Source organism: Monodelphis domestica, chromosome 1 (assembly GCF_027887165.1).
Source record: "Monodelphis domestica isolate mMonDom1 chromosome 1, mMonDom1.pri, whole genome shotgun sequence".
Lineage (NCBI taxonomy): Eukaryota > Metazoa > Chordata > Mammalia > Didelphimorphia > Didelphidae > Monodelphis > Monodelphis domestica.
This window is the reverse complement of record NC_077227.1, coordinates 224,556,152-224,575,701: the sequence shown is the minus strand read 5'-3', so window position 1 is coordinate 224,575,701 and position 19,550 is coordinate 224,556,152. Positions and strand designations below refer to the sequence as shown.

The window sequence follows — 19,550 nt, the reverse complement described above, 5'->3', positions numbered from 1 at the left end:
GCAACCCTGGGCCCAAACTCAAAGTTGAGGCTCCCAGGAGGAAAATTCAACAGTGAGAGAAGGGTGTTGTCACGACAAAGGGGATGTTCTAACTTGAGGACACAGATTGAGGAGGCCCCAGGTACTGAGAGAAATTCCAAGGTGAGTCTTCAGCAGAGACTTGAGGAATTAAAAGTCCAGAAAGTAAGAAACAGCGTGTGGTATGGGGAGTGGGTCTTGCCCTATTCAAGTTTATATTGTAATGAAGGAGAGAAGTGGTGGCAGCAATATTTTGAGCACAAATGTGTACAAAACTTATAAAACAAAAGCTTTGACCTGGAAGTCTCTAGCTGCCTGGGAGGATCCCAAAAGGTCTTATGTAGAAGGTTGTGCTTAAAGAAAATCAGAGATTCTAGAATAAGAGGTAAGGAAGGAGAACCTTCCAGGTGTTCCAGATAGCCAAGGTAAAGGCTTCAAGGTAGAGGAGTGTTTACATGTGACTGGCTTTCCACACAATGGGTATAGTGGGGAGTAAAGTGTTAATGAGATTAGGAAGATAGAGTGGGGTTATGTTGTGAAGAACTTTTTTTCTAATCAGTTTTTATTGCTATCTTCTGTTGCCTATGTCATCATAATTATCTCTAGTATCCTTCTATCCCTTCCACAGAGCCATTCCACATAACCAATAGTATTTTTAAAGAGAAAAATTGATACATTTAAAAAGTTTGAAAGCGTATGCCATGTGTAACACTCATGTAGTTCCCACCTCCACGATTGTGTGGGATTGGGAATGTCTTCTTATATCTCTTCATTTGAATCATGCTTCATCTTTATAATTAGTTAAATTCACTTTTGATTTTTTGTTATGTGGCCTTTATATTTATATAATATTGTTACAGTTTATGTAGTGTGTTTCCTTGGTCCTACTTATTTCATTCTTCACCAATTCATGTACATTTTTCCATGCTTCTGAATTCGTTACACATGTTTCTACAGCACAGTAATATCCCATTACATTCACATACTGTGATTTATTTAGCTTTTCCCCAGGCATTGGGCATCTGCATTATTTGTGAAGAGCTTTAAATATAAATCACATTAATTTGTATTTGATCCTAGAGTTGATAAGAAGCTACTGTTTAGTGAGAGGGAGGCATGACTTAGTCAGATCTGTACATTTTGTGAAAATCACTTAGGCAGCTTCATGGAAGATATTGAAATTAAGAGAAATTAAGGCAGGGAAATTAGTTAGAAAACTATTTCAATAGATCTAGCAAGAGATAATAAATGCAAACTATAGTGGGGTTGAATGAGTACAAAAGATATTAAGATTTGGCAACAATAATAATAGCTAGCATTCATATAGCTCTTTAGGGTTTGCAAAATACTTTACAACCATTGACTCATTTTATTCTTATGATAACCATGGCAGATAACCATATCAGAACAATAGCATGCTATTATTATCATGATTTTATAGATGAGGAAAATGAAGCAGAGAGAAGTTAAGTGACTTTTCTCAGATCACAGAGGTAAGTCAGTGCCTGAAGCTGGATGTGACCTCAGGTCTTCCTGAATAGTACAGCACTCTATCCAATGTGCCACCCAGCTACCTCTGTTATTTTACTTTAGTAGATAATATGGAATGAGTGGGAATGAGTGAGAGTGATGAGTGTAGAATGAAACCGATTGTAAACTAGATAACTAGATAGATAGTGGTACTCTCTTATAGAAATAGTGAAGTTTGGAAGAGGAGTGGGTTTAGGGACAAAGATTGGTTCTCTGGACATCAGTTCAAAATGTTCAATAAGCATGTCCAGTAAGCACTGAAAAGACTGATAAAGGCTAGGTATATACCTCTGGCAATTATCTCTGTAGCAACAATAATTAAATCCATCAATGCAATAGGATCAACAAATAAGAGTTTAGCAATAAATGAGAAGAAAATGTTACAGTGTATAAATCACTGATTTTGGAGTCAGATGACCTTGCCTCAAATCCAGCTTGCAATGCTTACTCTCTCTGTGACCTTGGGCAAACCTCTTAGCCTCCCTGGGCCTCAGTTCCCTCAGCTATAAAATGAAGGGGTTGAATTAGATGAACTCCAAAGTTCCTTCTAGTTCTAGATTTAATGATGATTGATTACAGTGGCTTAGAACAGAGCCTTGGGTCTACAACCATAGCTAGAAGGTATAATAGATGATAATCCAGCTATGAAGCATTAAAACAAAGTTTTAAAATGCTATATATAAAGGAAATTTCTGATGTTCATAGAACAACCTTAATGATGTTGGTTAATAAAATTTTCATTTTATATAAAAGACATTAAGTTTTCTAGGCAAGTATTTATACAAAAATAACATATAACATCCTGTTGAAAACAGTTCAAATACATTCTGAGACACAGCTTTGTTGGCCAAACCTTTATTGTTATCTTTAGCAGAAATGGTATTTAAATGGAAAAATATAAAAAGTACCAGATACAGTTTTTGAATTGCCATAAATGGTTAACAGATTATTGTCAATTGGATAAAAATTTAGATTCTAATATCCTGTGAGACAACTTGGATTTTGAGGTTTTTATAAAAACATATTTTATAATATTTAAATAAATTAGTTAACTATTTTATAGTTATTTTTTCTCATTAAAACTAATTTCAGGGGGCAGCTGGATAGCTCAGTGGATTGAGAGCTAGCCCTAGAGACCTGAGGTCCTAGGTTCAAATGTGACCTCAGACACTTCCCAGCTGTGTGACCCTGGGCAAGTCACTTGACCCCCATTGCCTAGCCCTTACCACTCTTCTGCCTTGGAGCCAATATACAGTATTGACTCCAAGATGGAAGGTAAGGGTTTAAAAAAACAAACACACTAATTTCATTGAGAAAAAAATATTTCATTTACATAGGTAATTTAAACTATTTGCAATTGACTATTAAATAGCTGATTCAAATTAAACTCCATAAATTGCATGTTCTTCAATAAAGCAGGTGGGTGGGAGCAAAGCAGGAGTCCAAACTAAATATTAAGAATTAATTTTGTTTGTAGTTGTGTACTTTTTTTGTATATTAATGGATAACTTCAGAATACAAATTATTGTATTCTTAGATGTTTTCCCTTTCCAAGGGAACTTTCTTTTTCTTCAGGCATGAGAGTTAAGTTTGTTTCTTATAAATTATATTACTAGAGCACACTCTTATCACAAATGTATTCAGCATCTTGATGACAAGGTTTTAAATTGGTTAGCAAATCTTAATGGAAATTACTTTTTTCAATATAATCATTTCTCTGCTCCTATTTTTGTAATGTAATTATATTTTTTGATATAAAGAGCTGAAATTAAATCATGAAGGCTTTAGTTTGGGCAGCATGACTCTCAGCAAAGGCACGTATTCTTTCAATCTCCCCTGGCAATTTTTTAAGACTGAAAATTTCACAATAACTACTGGAAACATCCTCACCAGGAATGCCTTTTTTCAGAAAAATCGTTAAGTCAAAATTAAAAAAACAAAGACATTTAAGAGAAAACAGCTTCTTCCTCCTCTTTTTTTTTTCTTTCCCCTCAAAACTGAGGCCCTTATCTCACTCATTCTGGAAGTGCTGGTCCCACTCCTTATACAACGTAGTGATTCCTCCCCAACCTGAGCCCTAGAGATTGGCCACTCTCAGTCTCTCTAATAGCTGGCATTATGGGTGTGAGTCACCACGCCCAGACTATATTCATATTCTTTAAAAAGCTATACCTTTTCACCATGCTCATCATAGATTATAGTAACACCTTGATAAATTAATGATCAGTCTAGTTTAATGAGCATTTAAAAAGTAATGGAATTTTTTTCCTTTCAGGTTTATTCAGAACTCTCTGGTAACTGTTTTCAAGTAGAAATACTTCCTGGTGCCTTTAATAATAGATAAAACTAATGTATTCAAAGTATTCATTTATACAAATAGAATTTTTAAAAGACTTTTTAAGGACTATATGAGATATCCTTACTACTCACTGAGACTATTTCTTCTACTTGTACTCTTGAATTCATTCTCTTCTCCTTTCTCCATGGTTTTATTCTATTTTTGTCCTTTTTCTTCTCATGTATCTAATTTTTCTCCCTCTCTATTAGCCCTTTCCTCTTTGAATGCAAACAAACTCAGGTGTCATTCTATGTAGAAAAATGGCCCTTCCCTTGATCACTGTCCTGTATTTTTTCTTTCCATTATTAATAAAGCTGAAAAAATTTATAAGTAATGCTTATACTTTTAATTACCTACTTTTTACTCAACCTCTTCTAGTTTGGCTTTTATCCTCACTACTCTGATAGACTACTATCTCTACTAGACAATGATCACAAGAACTTTTTTTTTTTTTTAAATAAAAACCCTTACCTTCTGTGTGTATTGGTTCCAAGGCAGAAGAGTGGTAAGGGCTAGGCAATGAGGGTTAAGTGACTTGCCCAGGGTCACACAGCTGGGAAGTGTCTGAGACCAGATTTGAACTTAGGACCTCCCATCTCTAGGCCTGGCTCTCAATCCATTGAGCTACCCAGCTGCTCCCACAAGAACTTTTTAATTGTCAAATCTAGTGGTCTTTTTCAGTCATTTTCCTTAAACTCTGCGACTTTTGTTAGTATTGAACCATTTCTAGATTCTTTATTCTTGCTGGATTTCAGAGACACCAGAGACTCCTGGATCTTTTCCTTGTTCATTTCCTTCACTGGCTCCTTAGCTTTTTTTCCTGAAAGATTATTTTAGGTATTTCCTTAAGTTCTGTCTGTAACCTTTTCTTCTCTCTTAACCATCAGTCTTATGGTTTCAACTGATAGGGTTTTTTTTTTGCTTTTGCTTTTATCTAGATAAACACCAACCAATAATAATATATTTTATACAAAGGACAGAAAAAGAGCATTGAATATGAAATTATTTATCTCTGTTGTATAGAGCTTTCATTTTTTAAAAAGTACATAATATATTTAACCCACTAATTTCAAAGTTGTTTTACTTGTCTGTGTTGTCCTCTGAATCTCCTTCTTATCTCTTTTGTTCACTTCCTTAAATGGTTTTTGGATTTTTTTTTTAACATTTCTCTCACTATCTCCTTTTCTCTTAATTCTTTCCCTTCAAACCAATAAAATACAATTTCCTTGTATCATGTTAAGCTAAATAAAGTCATACCTTAGCTATATCTGAAAATGTATATTTCATTCTGCACCTCTGCTAGTGCAGCTTGATGCCCTTTTTCCAACTTACTGTCTTCCAGAACTGACTGAAACACTGAAAGATTGTCAGTCATCAGGATTGTATAGCCAAATCTGATATATATATATATATGACTTAAGCCTAGATCTTTCCGACTTTGAGGTTGGTGCTCTATCTACTATACCATGCTACCCCCTCTTTCTCATCCTCATGATATAATAAAAGGTGCTGGTATGTATATTTTTGTATATATGGGTCCTTTCCCCCTGTTTAAAAAGTGTTCAACATTAGTATTACTGGGTCAAAGGTTAGTGCAGTTAAATGAAAATCTGGATCTAATTACAAATTACTTTCTGAGATGTTTGAAACAATGCACTCCCAACAGTACCCTTAGTGTTCTTGTTTTCTCTTATATCCACTGCAGAAATTATCATTTTCAGGGGCAGCTGGGCTGCTCAGTGGATTGAGAGCCAGGCCTAGAGATGGCAGTTCCTGGGTTCAAATTTGGCCTCAGACACGTCTTAGTTGTGTGACCCTGGGCAAGTCACTTACCCCCCATTGCCTAGCCCTCACTGCTCTTCTGCCTTAGAACCAATACACAGTATTGATTTTAAGGTGAAAGGTAAGGGTTTAAAAAAAAAGGAATTGTCATTTTCCATTTTTCTCATCTTTGCCAATTTAATTATAAAATTGAACTTCAGAGTTGTTTTAATTATTTGTTTTAATTTTTGTTTTATCTTTTTATTAATGATCTAGAACATTTTTTCATATTTTATTTTTAGCTTAGATTTATTTCCTAAAGTATTGCCTCTTTGTATCATTTGACCAGTTATCCATTTTCTTTGGAGGGCTCCTGATGACACACACTATTAATGTCAGAGTGAGTGTGGATGTTGACTTAGCCCATTGCAGCTCAGAACTCCTGGGTTCAAATGATTTACTAAACTTAGGCTTTCTGATAGCAAGAATTATAGGTGTGTGTCACCATGCCTAGCCTCACCCAGTTTTTAAAATTCCAGACTCAAATGCTACCTTCTTTAGAAAACTTTCTTTGGGAGGTAAGAGGGGAGGGAAAGAACATGAATTATGTAACCGTGAAAAAAAATTATAAAAAATAAACAAACAAATAAATAAAAGGTATCTATATTAAAAAATAATTTAAAAAAGTTTTTGATCCTCCTTGTCTACAATAGTATTCTTTTTCAGGTCACTCATAGTACTATTTTTTAACTCACATACTTATAATAATCATAATTAACATTATTATTAATATGATCAATTAGTAACTTGATAATTTTATGCCCTTCTTATAATATATATAAGATGGAGGGAGGCTGACTATCTTTCTTAAACTTATTTATCAATGTTTAGCACAGTATTTTGTACATTATCATTATTTGATAAATATTTTTAAAATTAATTTTGGATTTGTATTTTTTAAAGTTTGGTTAAGTAGTTATGCTTTTGTTTATACTGTTTATTTTATTCATTCATTTGAATATTTCATCAGCAGATTTTCATTATCTATTAATTTTAGGAAGTGTCATATTTTGAATGATTTTTAAATTTAATAATCAGCTTTTTTAGAAAGTGAATAGACAAAACTACTTCCCTTTCAAATATTGCCTCCAGTAAGATGAAAATTTAACTATGAAAATATAAAACTTTTCTATCTCTAAATCTTTAATTAAAAGAAAAATTTTCTTTTCCTGAATTTTTTTGTTTTGTTTCACAAATCAACTTTGAGAACATTGGAAAAAAGTCATCTTGCATAGTTTGAAATACTTGATAACATATAATCTACTTGTTGGTGGGTTGATTTTACATAGCTGATTCAGGAATGGCTCCCACATTAGTAATGAATCATTTCTCATCAATTAAAATGTAATCAATTTTGAGATGGTATTTGAAGCTCAACATATACAGCAAGCATTCTCTTCTTTGAAGAAAGCGTTCATGAGACTTCCGAACTAATTATAGGGATGAGTAGGAGGTACAGTTAATTGTTTTTCCTCCTAGCTCCACTACTTTATGAGAGGAATTCTGCAGGGAAGCTGAAGGGCATTTAATCCATCCTGTTTGCAGTTGGGCCTAAAGTTGGTATAAGTTTGTAAATAATTTTTAATTTGGGTTAGCAGATTTTTTCAGAACTAGACCTGTGGGGTATCATTAGCATTTCCTTACTATTTGGTTTATCAAACATTAGGTTATTCATCTGTATTATTTCTGATTTTTCCTTTTCAGTTGATTTAGCAATTTTTAATCAATATCAGATGACCACTTTATAGTATTATTTGAGGTCAGAAAATACTCTCCATTTCCTTTCATCTTGGCTTCTTTTCATAGTTTTCCTTGCCAGTTTTGATCTTTTATCTTTATGAATTGTATCATTATTTTGTCAAAATTTGAACCATTTTCAATATAATTTTATAATCTATTTAGAAATAAGAACCACACACACATGAAAAATTAAATAATGTGAACAGGCGTTTTGTGGGAAGTGTCAAGTAGATGGTAAGTACTATATAAACTTCAGAGGATAGACAGTTCATTCTGGTCTACAGTGAGCTGAAGGAGAGAACACTTGAACCAGGCCTTGAAATGGATAGAAAAGTGAATGCCACTGACTTCAGGGTTGTATGCATTGGAAAAAAGCACTATATTTAGAATCAGAGGAACTAGGTTCACATTCTGGTTCTGATACTTATTCATTATGTGAGCTTTGACTAATTCTCTTAACTGAATCTACAATTCTTTATAACAATGAGTGAAGTAGAATTGATGGGCTATGAATGTAAATCCTAGAGATGCCACCTTCTTGAGTGCAGGAACTGTTTCATTTTTGTCTTTGTATTCTTAATGCCTAGAACATAGTAGGCACTTATTAAGTGCTTGCCAATTAATTGATACTTTGACTTTGTGATTTAGTAATGTGAATTTTAGATTTTACTCCACCCTGCTTAGTCTTTAGAATTTTAGCAACCAGGAATGTATACACCCCCACTTAAGGATTAAGTGTTGGGGAGGAAGGCTTATGACCAGCATGTGCTAGCAAGTGACAAATCAGAAACTACTGACTGACCCCCCTGGATTGTCCTAAGTCAAGCTTAAGCCACCATTGGTACATGTGAGACAGAGGAAGTAATGTAAAGAACTGCCTATATATTTCATGCCACTTCCCGTGATAACTCTCTCAGCAGCATTGGACTCTCTTGGCGTTGGGAGCACTCAGCGGCATTTTGGCATGCTTGCAGTGTTTGGCTCTGTAGTGTGGTTTAGGTGAGGCATTTTCCCTGAATGATCTTGGTGAGTGGTAAGGCTGATTCTTCCTTTCCTTGACCTCCTGAAAAACACTATCCTCCTAGGAGGCCTCTCATCTTGGAGGAAGTCTTGTGGCTGGAAGCCAAGCCAGATTTAATCTTCTGAGAATGCCCTTTGACTGAGACCTCTGAACTTCCCTTGGCTTAGGCTAGTCCGGAGAAATCTTATACCCTTTCCCTCTTCTTCTTCTTACTTTCTTCCTTCTATTGTAATTAAACCACCATAAAATCCCAAACTGACTTGAGTACTTTATTGGGATTGAATTTAAATTACCCTGGCGACCACTAATATAATATATTCAGTCAAGAACCCTAATTTTCCCCTTAACAGTAATATAGGGCTACATTTTGCTCCAAAATTCTCTGCTTCAATAATTAAGATAGAGAACATTTGTAGTTGTCTGATGCTTTGAAGGAACATAGAGAAAGAAAGCTTTCATTAAGTGTTTACTTTGCCAGGCACTGTACTAAGTTATAGAGATAATAGATAAAAGCAAAGAATATAGTCTTTACCTTTTTTATTTTAATGGGGGAGGAGATGGGCTGGAAAGGGAGAAAGACAAAAAGGATACCTGGTCAGGAGTAATATGGTTGGTGAAGAGGTAAAGAAGTCAAGCCAAAAAAATTGGGACACTAATGCATTACTGGTGAAGTTGTGAATTAATCCAACCATTCTGGAAGGCAATTTGGAATTCTGCACAAAGGCCTTTAAAGAATGCATACCCTTTGAGATAGCAATACCACTGCTGGGTTTGTACCCTAAAGAGATAATAAGGAAAATACCTTTACAAAAATATTCATAGCTGCACTCTTTGTGGTGACAAAAAATTAGAAAATAAGGGATGCCCCTCAATTGGGGAATTGCTAAACTAATTATGGTATATGATGGTGATGGAATACTATTGTTCTGAAAGGATTGATGATCTGGACGATTTTTATCTGAACTGGGAGAACCTCAATGAACTGATACAGAGTGAAATGAGCAGAACCAGAAAAACATTGTACACAGAAAGTAAAACATTGTGGAACAATCCACTGTAATGGACTTTGTTACTAGTAGCAATGCAGCAACCAAGAGGACACTCTTGAAGTACTTATGGGAAAGAATGCTAACCATATTGAGAGAAAGAACTATGGGAGTTGAAATTTAAACAAAAAATATATAACATCACCTATCACATGTATATATGGGCGTATGATTTGGGTTTAGACTTTTAAAAAACTGCTCTATGGCAAAAATGAATAATATGGAAATAGGTGTCAAGTAACAACATTTGTATAAACCATTGGAATTGCTTGTCATCTCTGGGACGGGGCAGAGAAGAGAGGAGGGAAAGAAAATGAATCATGGAATCATGGAAAAATATATTTTAAAAATAAATTAAAAACAAAAAGAAAATCAAGGACTAGCAAGATGAAATAACCCCTCTAAGGTCACAGAGTCAATAAGTGGCTTTCTCAATGTATTTTGGTACTGTTATAAGAGATCAGATGAGGTGGATCTGCAGGGAGATGCAGAAGCAGAGTAAAAGATTCTGGAATTCTGCAGGAGAGAGTTACTAAGAGACAGTTGAACTTGAGCTTTCTTGCTCTCTCTGGTTTTGACCTGGAGGGGATTGGCAGCTTATCTAATCCTATCTCCAAACCACCTGCCATTACAGTGCCGCTGACAGAAAACTACATTGGGCAAAATAGACCACCTCTGATTTAATATGTAATTTCTCTGCAGATGAAAAAACTTGTTTATAGTATATGATTTGGGGGTTTGGTTTTAAAAGATTATTCTTCTAAAAAAATGAACAATATGGAAATAGGTTTTAAGTTATAATACATGTATAGTCCAGTGAAATAGCTTGTCAGCTCCTGGAGGGGGGAAAGGAAGATGGGAGGGGAAAGTGAACATGAATCTGGTAAACATGGGAAAATATTTAAAAAATAAAGTCAAGACAGAAGAGAAGTGAGCATGGCTGGGACTTCGTTGGAAATGGCCTGGGATGGGGAAAGCAGATTACAAGTTGGAGGTTTATACAAATGAGAATATATGTCAAATATTTTGTACATTGTAAAGTGTTATACTTTATAGGATTATAGATTATTATATAGATTATACATCTAATATATATACATAATAGAATTATAGGATATTCTTAATACTTCAGGAGTTACTCTTCTATCAATGTGCATTTTAAACTCTTTTGTGCATTCATAAGTGGTTTAGTGAGTTTCACTGGCTAAAAAATAGTCCTCACCTTTTTTGGTCAGCCCTCTAGTGGAGTTGTGAATTTTTCCAATTTAGGGGGTGGGATGTGTGTGTTTGTGCATGCATGTATTGCTTGCATTTGTATACTTAAGAGACATGTAATTGTTTTATTTTTAAATCAGTGCTTCTATATTTTCTTTCATACTGGAATTTTGCCTCATCAGTAATCAAAAGTGAATAGGTAGTTATTTTAAAACAATTTAAAAATGAATATATAATGGCTAGTTGTTGTAAGGAAAAAATTCCAAACAATTGTAGCTATACAAAATAATGATGTCTCCCAGGAGACAGGAGGTTCCTTTTCACTGGAGGGTTCTTAATCAAAAGACTTAAAGACCACTTGAATATTGTAGTGGGGATTTGTCTTGGACATAGACCATAGGTGTCTTCTGTGGATACTTAAAATGCTGTCATTTGGTGATTCTATGAAAATTAGTAGGAAAATATAGCATAAATATAAAGAATGAGTGGATCACATTAGTTCTGTGTGATTTGGGGGTGTTTCTTCATTTGAAAGACCATCTTTATATTACACAATAAGCATTTATCTTACTTACCTTTGTTGTATTGAGAAAAGATAATTTCTTATTCCAACAGAATGATTTAAGCACTTCTTTCAGTTCACATTTTTAGTTTATAAAGTTACTGGCTTAAACACGAAATTTGATATGAGAGATTCTTAAATGTAAAAGTTTCTTTGGCCCTGCCTTATAATTGACTTTATAAAAAGTAATTTTAGGAATTGTGCATGATAATTCCAATTGTCTCATTAAAGTTTTGTGAGTTTCCCTTGTATAGTAAGAATTCCTTTTAAAAATTAATATAAAATAAAATAAATATATGTATAATATATATTATATATATATAAAATAAAAAGTTTATAGCCCTTGAGTTTGCAGTTGCAAACTATTGTAACTTCATTATATTAGAATAAACATCCTGGCTTTCAATTTATACCTTTTCAACCAGAGTACCTTGTTCTTCCAGCTGTATCCTGGGCCATGTTCTTAGTTCCGCTAGACAGTCTTCCCAGACAGCCTACTAAGAACAAGAACCTGCCAGGAAAATGAGATAAAGGAAAATAAATAATCCTTTCTATTTCCTAGCATTTACTAAATGGCTCTGGAACTTTTAACATGCTTAAAAGTGTTTGCCAAACTTTCTAATGCAAGCAAATAAATGAGAAAAGTCTCTCCTTTACTTGATCAAGCTCCTAAAGAAGATGAAAAAAACGTACCTAAAATGTACTATTGAATATTTGTATACCTTACTGCCTTAATCATTTTACCTTGATGAGAATTAAGTAATTTAGAGCTACTGTACAGATTAATTTAAAATTCAATTCAAATTCTCTTCAAATTTAAGAGGAAAATTAAGCTAAACACAGTCATACAAAGTAAATGTTAAAGCTTAAAGTAAAATTTGTATAAATCTTAATTGTATTTGATTATTTTTAATGTACTATTTATTACAAAATGACAGTGATAACATTTTACCTTATCATATATTTAATTCTATAGGTGAGCTCCGTCAGGAAATGTTAGATGATGTACAGAACAAATTGATGAATCTAATAAATAGCACAGAAGGAAAAGTGGACAAGTAAGGGGATTTTTCTGTTTGTTATTATATTTCACATTATATTAAGATTTGTTTTTATTTTATAAATCATTTTAAAATTGAAAATTAAAATTTTAATTAATTTAAATTAAATTAAATTTTTAATTTTAAAATAAAAAATTTCCATGTGCAGATGTGTATTAATATTATTTCATATAATTTGTTGAATGTTTTCATTTGATTTGTTTCCTTACAATATAAATATTATATGGTAACAGTAGCATACTTATTTCATTACTTCCTCCTCTACAATATTTCTTCACCCTATTTTGGGGGAAACTTTATTATAGCTTTAAAATGTAATTAGAAATCCAGAGATCACAAAATAAATTCTGTTTATAGTATTTATAGCCTTCATGTTCTTAACATGAAATTATTGTGAGGAAAATGCTTTTCAAACCGTAAAACATTATTGAAATGAGCACTTATTTCACCTTAATTAAACACATTGGTTCGGGGATATTATACTTAGACTAATACAGTGGAAAGCACTGGACTTGGAGTCAAATGATTTGGATTCAAATTCTGGTGTCGTTAAAGAGATTCTGTGGTGTATTGGCAAGAATTCTGGCTTTGGAGTCAGGAGGGCTTGGGTTTGAATATTTCACACTTAGTGACTGGGTGATGATTGATAAAGTCACTTATGTGGAAGAAACTCAAGTTTCCTCACATAGTGAACATGGATACTATGAGATAATATATAGAAAGTGCTTTGCAATCCTTAAAGCTAACTTTATATAATAGTTGATCTTGATTAAATTTTTGTTTGTCTTTTAGGGTCTTAATGAGAAACCTCTTTGTTGGACATTTCCATACACCAAAGAATAAACGTCATGAAGTGTTAAGATTAATGGGAAGCATCCTGGGAATTAAAAAGGAGGAAATGGAACAGGTAATGCTAAAAATAAAATCTAGTGTGAATAAACTTTTTAAAAAATTAATTTATTTAGTCAATTTAGAACATTATTACTTGGTTACAAGAATCACATTATTTCCCTCTGTCTCCTCCTTCCACCCTTCCTGCAGCCAATGCACGATTCCACTGGGTTTTACATGTGTCCTTGATCAGAACCTATTTCCATTTTGTTGATATGTGCACTAGGACAATCATTTAGAGTCTATATCCCTAACCATACCCCCTCAACCCATGTAATCAAGCAGTTGTTTTTCTTCTGTGTTTCTACTCCCACAGTTTTTCCTCTGAATATGGATAGTGTTCTTTCTTGTAAATCCCTCTGAGTTGTTCTGAATCACTGATTGCCACTAATGGTGAAGTTCATTACATTTGATTATGCCACAGTGTATCAGTCTCTGTGTACAATGTTTTCCTGGTTCTGCTCCTTTTGCTCTGCATCAATTCCTGGAGGTCATTCCAATTCCCATGGAATTCTTCCACTTTATTATTCCTTTGAGCACAATAGTATTCCATCACCAACATATCCCACAATTTGTTCAGCCATTCTCCAATTAGAGGGCATCCCCTCATTTTCCAATTTTTTGCCTGAATAAACTTTTAACTAAAAGTATTGCTATTTAGAATTTTGCTTGTGAGAAAAGTGGGAAGAATATTTTTTTAGATCATGTGAAATGGAATCATGATTCTTTTCTGTAGACAATTCATTGAAGTAATCTCAAGCTAATTTCATTCATCAAACCCTTTAAATGCTTCTTTTGTACAAAGTACTTTTGGAATGCAAAAATGACATTTTATAGTTTTTGTCTTTTAGAGCTTACAGTCTAATAAAGGATCCACAGATACTTACTGAGTTGATAATATGACAGAATAAGAAAAAGTGAAAAGAAGGGAGCTAAAAATATTGCCTTGAGGAAGGAATGATTGCTTCCAGTTGTTGTGGTTGGTTGGGAATGGGAGGATTCATTGAAAATTTCTGGAGGATATTTCATTAGCCTGGGATTATGAACACTGAAGTTGGAGATAGGGCAGAATTAATTTTAGCCTAGTGAAATTGCATTAACAAAGGCAAAGATATTGGAAAGAGAGGTAAAGAGCAAAAGGGGGCACGATTTGACTTACATAGAATATGTGAAGGAAAATAATAAGAAATAAAGGTAAAAGGTAGACTCATAGACTGAAGCCACTGAAGCTTTCTGAGTAGAGGAACGATAAAATTGTTAGTGCTGCATTTAAAAAAATATGTATATTGTATTGTGAAGCACTTATAAATTTTGAGCACTTAACAACTTAGACTCCATCTCTATTTTTAAAAATTTTCCTACCCTGTTTATATCACAGGAATTCCTAATTATTCTACTAAAGCTAATCTCTACTTGTTCCTTTAAATTTCTCTTCTGGGATCGTACTCCAGCAGTCTTTTATAAGAATCTTCAGTCTCTTTCATGTCACTGGCTCTTCCTCTCTACTTAATAAAATGATTAACTCTTAAAACAAAACAAAAAACCCTCTTGACTTTGTAACTCTATACATTTGCTTTTCCTTTTTGTCTATCTTAACTAAGTCAGATTTCATGAAAATATTATCCATACCTGATGCTTCTACTTTTATGACCATTTTCTCCTTAACTCGTTGCAGTTTGGTTTTAGCGTCTATTCTACCAAAATTCTTCTCTTAAAGGTAATAAATTGCTTCCTAATCCTTGGCTTTCCACCCCACTTTTAATCATCTGTTACTTCTCTAAAGTATTTTTGACCTTGTTGATATCACGCCTGCCTTCCTTAAGAATTTTCTCCTTTGACTTTAAGAATATAATACTTCTCTGAATTTCTTGTTGTCTCACTAACTTCACTTTTTTATGTCTGCTTTGCTGGCTTCCTCTCCTATTCCTATTTCCCTGAATTGAGTGTTTTCAGGTTTGTCTTTTATGTTTTTTTAAATTTTTTTCACTTGGGAAACTCCTTAATACTATGACTTTTAATTACTACCTCTAGATGATTTCAAAATCTTTCTCTTCAGCCATGACCTCAATCCTGATCCCTTGGCCTACAGATTTGACTATTTATAAGACATTTCTACCTGGATTTTTCAGTTTTACCTCAAATTTAAGTTTATTATCTTTCCCTTTAACCTTGATCTTCTTCCTTACTTCATAATGTCTATTAGCTATAACACCATTTTTCTAAACTTTCATGTTTTAAACTTTAGTGTTGTCTGAGACTGACTCACACTTCTGCTTCCTAGTCAATTTACCAAATCTTGATTCTTTCTCTTCTTCCTTCAATAATCCAAGGTTAGAATTTGTGCCACCAACTTGAACTATGATCCTCTCTCTGCATTTCCCCTTTCTAACCCATTTTTTATTTCAAGCCAAGGTTGTGACCTGATATGAGGCAGTTGGCCCAGGTCCCCCGTAAATACTGACCTTAGCAACGTTTGTGCCAGACTGAATGATGATAAAGAAATCCAATGAGAAACTACAATATGTAGCTTATTCTATTCCAGAAGTCAACAGCAACCTAAGGATAGTAGGAAAAGGACCACACTAGTAATGCCAATGCTAGTAAAGGATAATCTCCTAGTTTGACCAGAGATGGCATCTACATAACCATCAAAACTTTGTATCTGGGAGCAACAAGAAGAGGGAATGTGTCTGAGAAAGCTCCAAATTGGGGACATCAGAAACACCAGGAAACATCAATGGACAGCAACCAGCATATTGTCTAGCACTTTAGACCAAGATGGCCTAGGTTCAGGAGTTCTGAGGATCCTAACACTATTTTAACTATAGAGAGGTTCCCGAAAAATGCTCTAAACTTCAGTATCTAGAGGAGCACATAACCTTGAGAAGTGGAAGTCAGACCAGAAACCCATGTTATTTAGGGTCAGACTAAGGATATCAGTCCATCCAAAAGTGGAGCAGGGGACAAAGCATAGCACTTGACATAAAGCCCCAGTTCAATAACTGAACTGCTACAAAGATAGGTGACTAAATAAAAATACCTTTCCAGCTGGAAAGATGAGCTAAAAACAAAGTATCAAAGTTGTTGCAGAAGAGCAGAGTCAATGGCAGAGTAAAGACAGGCATTTGGCTGAGTTCTCCCAAATTCCTTTCCTAACAACATTAAAATAGCATCTCAAACTGAATTTTGAAACTGCAAAAGCAGCAAAGTACAAGGCAAAATAATTTTTCCCCCCAAGGCAACTTTGAAGGTTGGTAGGAAAGGTCTGTCTCATTGGAGTGAAAGTGAAGTATATATAGTTCAGTGCAGGCCTTGCCAGTGCAAGGCAGCAGCAGGCCTTGGGGGTGATTTACTCTATAATAGTGGCACTGGCAAGAACAAGGACCTTGTGGACAGTTTCAGGGTGGAAGAGAATGTAAAAGGAAGAGCTTTTACAGGGGTGGGGAAGATGGGAGCAGTGTTGCAGATAATGCTTGAATCTTTTTTTTCATTGGAATTGACTCAGGGAATAGTATCTACACTCATTTGGGTATAGAAATCTGACTTAACGATATAGGGAAACAGGAGGGGAAGGAGACAAGACAAAGCTTCTAGAAGGGAGGGAAGATTGAGTGAGGCAGTTGTCAGAAGAAAAATGCTTTTAAGGAAGCAGGAGGTAGAGGGCAAAAGGGGTGGGGGGAGAGAAAGATAAACAGGGAAATTAGGAGGGAAAATATACAGTAATCATACCTGTAGAATGAAGTGGTCCAAGACTACAACTTTGAGGGTTAAGGGGACCTAGTGAGGGGAAATGGAATGGACATAGAAATGAAAGACATTATAGAAGTGTAGCATCATGGAATGTAGCTTTCAGAAGTCACCTCATAATTGAGAATGATCGTACTATGGAATGGAATTCAAACCACATGGGAGTGAAACCATTTGAAGGAATGGGAAGGGTTGTTTGGATTGTACTTGGCTATAATTATAGTTTTTATCAATTAATATTTACTTAAAATTAGGTTGGGATATGAAGTTTTTACTACAACTTCAAATCAGATACAAAATGCTTATTTTTTTTATGACTTGATATCGTGATGATGTGTTGTCTTAAAATTAATCTTCTAGTTATTGAATGAAGAACAACATGGTGTCACTAGATGGATGACAGGATGGCTTGGTGGAGGATCAAAGAGTGTACCTAACACACCTCTGAGACCAAATCAGCAATCAATGTTCAATAGTGTAAGAATATTTTATACTTTCTAAATATGGAGAGTAAAATGACAACTATGCTCTTTGTTTTTGGTCTTTAGAAAGGTAGAATAATGCATTAGAAAGAATAGTGGAATAGGTGACTTCTCAAGCCCTCTTCAACTTTTTGATTCTGTGGAGTCAGAAGACCTGAGTTTAATTCCAAGTTTGCCACTTAATGTGACCTTGGACAAGTCATATGCCTCAGTTTTAGGATCTGTAAAATGACACATTCATACAACCTTATAGGATCATTGCAAAGATTTGCTGCTTTTTCTACCTGAGTTTTATTCTGATTTCTCATCATGATATGGAGGCAACATGAAAATTCTTGAAAGCTATGCCAGTGGAACCCAAACTTTTGCAAGTCCTGCCAGCTTAGAAAGATTTGGGAGAATGGACTTAGCAATGCGATATGTCTTCTGCGTGTAGATCAGCTCTGCTAAGACTGATGATGCTCATTCCTGGCTTGGCTTCACAGAGATGTAATGTTTTAACTACAAAAGTTCTTAAAGTCAATTTACAGAATCACAGAAGGATTGTGATACATGTCAGTGTAGGGAGTACTCTTGTTGATCTTTGAATTTTTGAAGTATTTAATTTGTACATTTAATGTCATACCTGTTTTAGTTTCTTCATTTCTTTTTACATATAGTCCATTAATAGTATTTGGAGAAGGATTTAAGAGGAGGGGAATGTTTCTATAGTTTTTGTTGTATGTGAGTGTAGAGAACTAAGATTTTTTAGATGTTAAGTCTCAGCTGATGGACAGCAATCACAAAATATATGTTGGGAATATTACCTCCGGATAGTCTTATTTACATCTTGAAATTTCTCTTGTTATGTCTGTGTTGCAAAGCTAGTATTAAGCCTTGAAACAGAACTTTAGATTTCTATTAAAATTACACAATTTTAAAGAAACGTGGTATTTTACAACTAGAATTTTTTTTGTTAGTCTTTTTCAGAGCTCTTTGTCAAGTTTCTGGAAACAGAATCCCGTCCAAGCCTTCCTCCACCAAAGCTGTCTGTTCATGATATGAAACCTTTAGATTCTCCAGAAAGGGGAAAACCAACTAATACTACATCAGGCAATTTTACAGGTAAAAAAAAACTATGTATTAAAAATTATTTTTGGATTTTGTGTGTGATTCTCTCTGGGTAGAAAGCTATTAGTGAAGACTAATTTATATCATTTCTTTTTCTATTTCTATTTCTATTTTTATATGGTCTTGGGAGAATTTGAATGAGTGCCCTGAGAGGTTTAAGTAAATTACCCAGGGTTCCATAGCCATTATGTAGTCAGTGGTAGGATTTGAACCCAGGGCTTCTTGACTCTGAGGTTGTCTCTATTTACAATGCTTGGATGCCTCATTAATCTTTTATTATTATTCTTATTTTAAAATGATGCTTACTAAAGTGTAATATCTTTTACATTTGAGTTTACTGTTTTTGATACTGTAAAGGAAACATTTTCTGTTTGTGCCTTGTACATAAGAAACAAATATTAAATTTTTGCCTTGAAAAATGTAAAAAAGTATTTTCTTTGTATGCTAAAATGATACTTACATTTAAAGAATATGTGCTTTTGGGGTTTTGTTTTAAAATTTAAGAACTATTCTATAATATATGTAATATATTATTAAATAGATTAATTTTGTTTTAATTTTTATGAATGTCTTTTGCTTTTGTATCATTTTTATTTTCAATTTTATCCTTCCTGCCTCCCCTCCCTTAGCCATGTTGTTGATTGTTCAGTCATGTCTGACTGTTAATGACCTCATGGACCATAGTGTTGGCAAAGATACTGGAGTTGTTTGCTTTTTTTCTTCTCCAATGGATTAAGGCAAACAGAGATTAAGTGACTTGCTCAGGGTCACACAGCTAGTAAATGTGTTAAGGCCAGATTTGAACTCAGGTCTTCCTGTCTCCAGGAGTGCTCTATCTACTGAGCCACCTAACTGCCTAACTGCTCCTCAGTCATAATAATAGTAACTAGCATTTTTATAGTTCCTACTATGTGTCCAGGTCCTTTGCTAAACACTTTACAAACACTGTCTCATTTGATCTTCACAAC

The 19,550-nt window shown here is 34.2% G+C and overlaps 1 protein-coding gene across 1 annotated transcript in view; it reads left to right on the top strand.

Annotated features, from left to right (window-relative positions):
• TRIP11 (thyroid hormone receptor interactor 11) overlaps nucleotides 1-19,550 on the top strand; it is a 98,109-nt gene that overhangs the window by 72,651 nt on the left and 5,908 nt on the right. Inside the window, exons 17-20 of the mRNA XM_056810453.1 lie at nucleotides 12,268-12,349; nucleotides 13,145-13,259; nucleotides 17,351-17,467; nucleotides 18,432-18,576. Of these exons, the coding sequence (XP_056666431.1) occupies nucleotides 12,268-12,349; nucleotides 13,145-13,259; nucleotides 17,351-17,467; nucleotides 18,432-18,576 (459 nt within the window). The remainder of the gene's footprint in view (nucleotides 1-12,267; nucleotides 12,350-13,144; nucleotides 13,260-17,350; nucleotides 17,468-18,431; nucleotides 18,577-19,550) is intronic.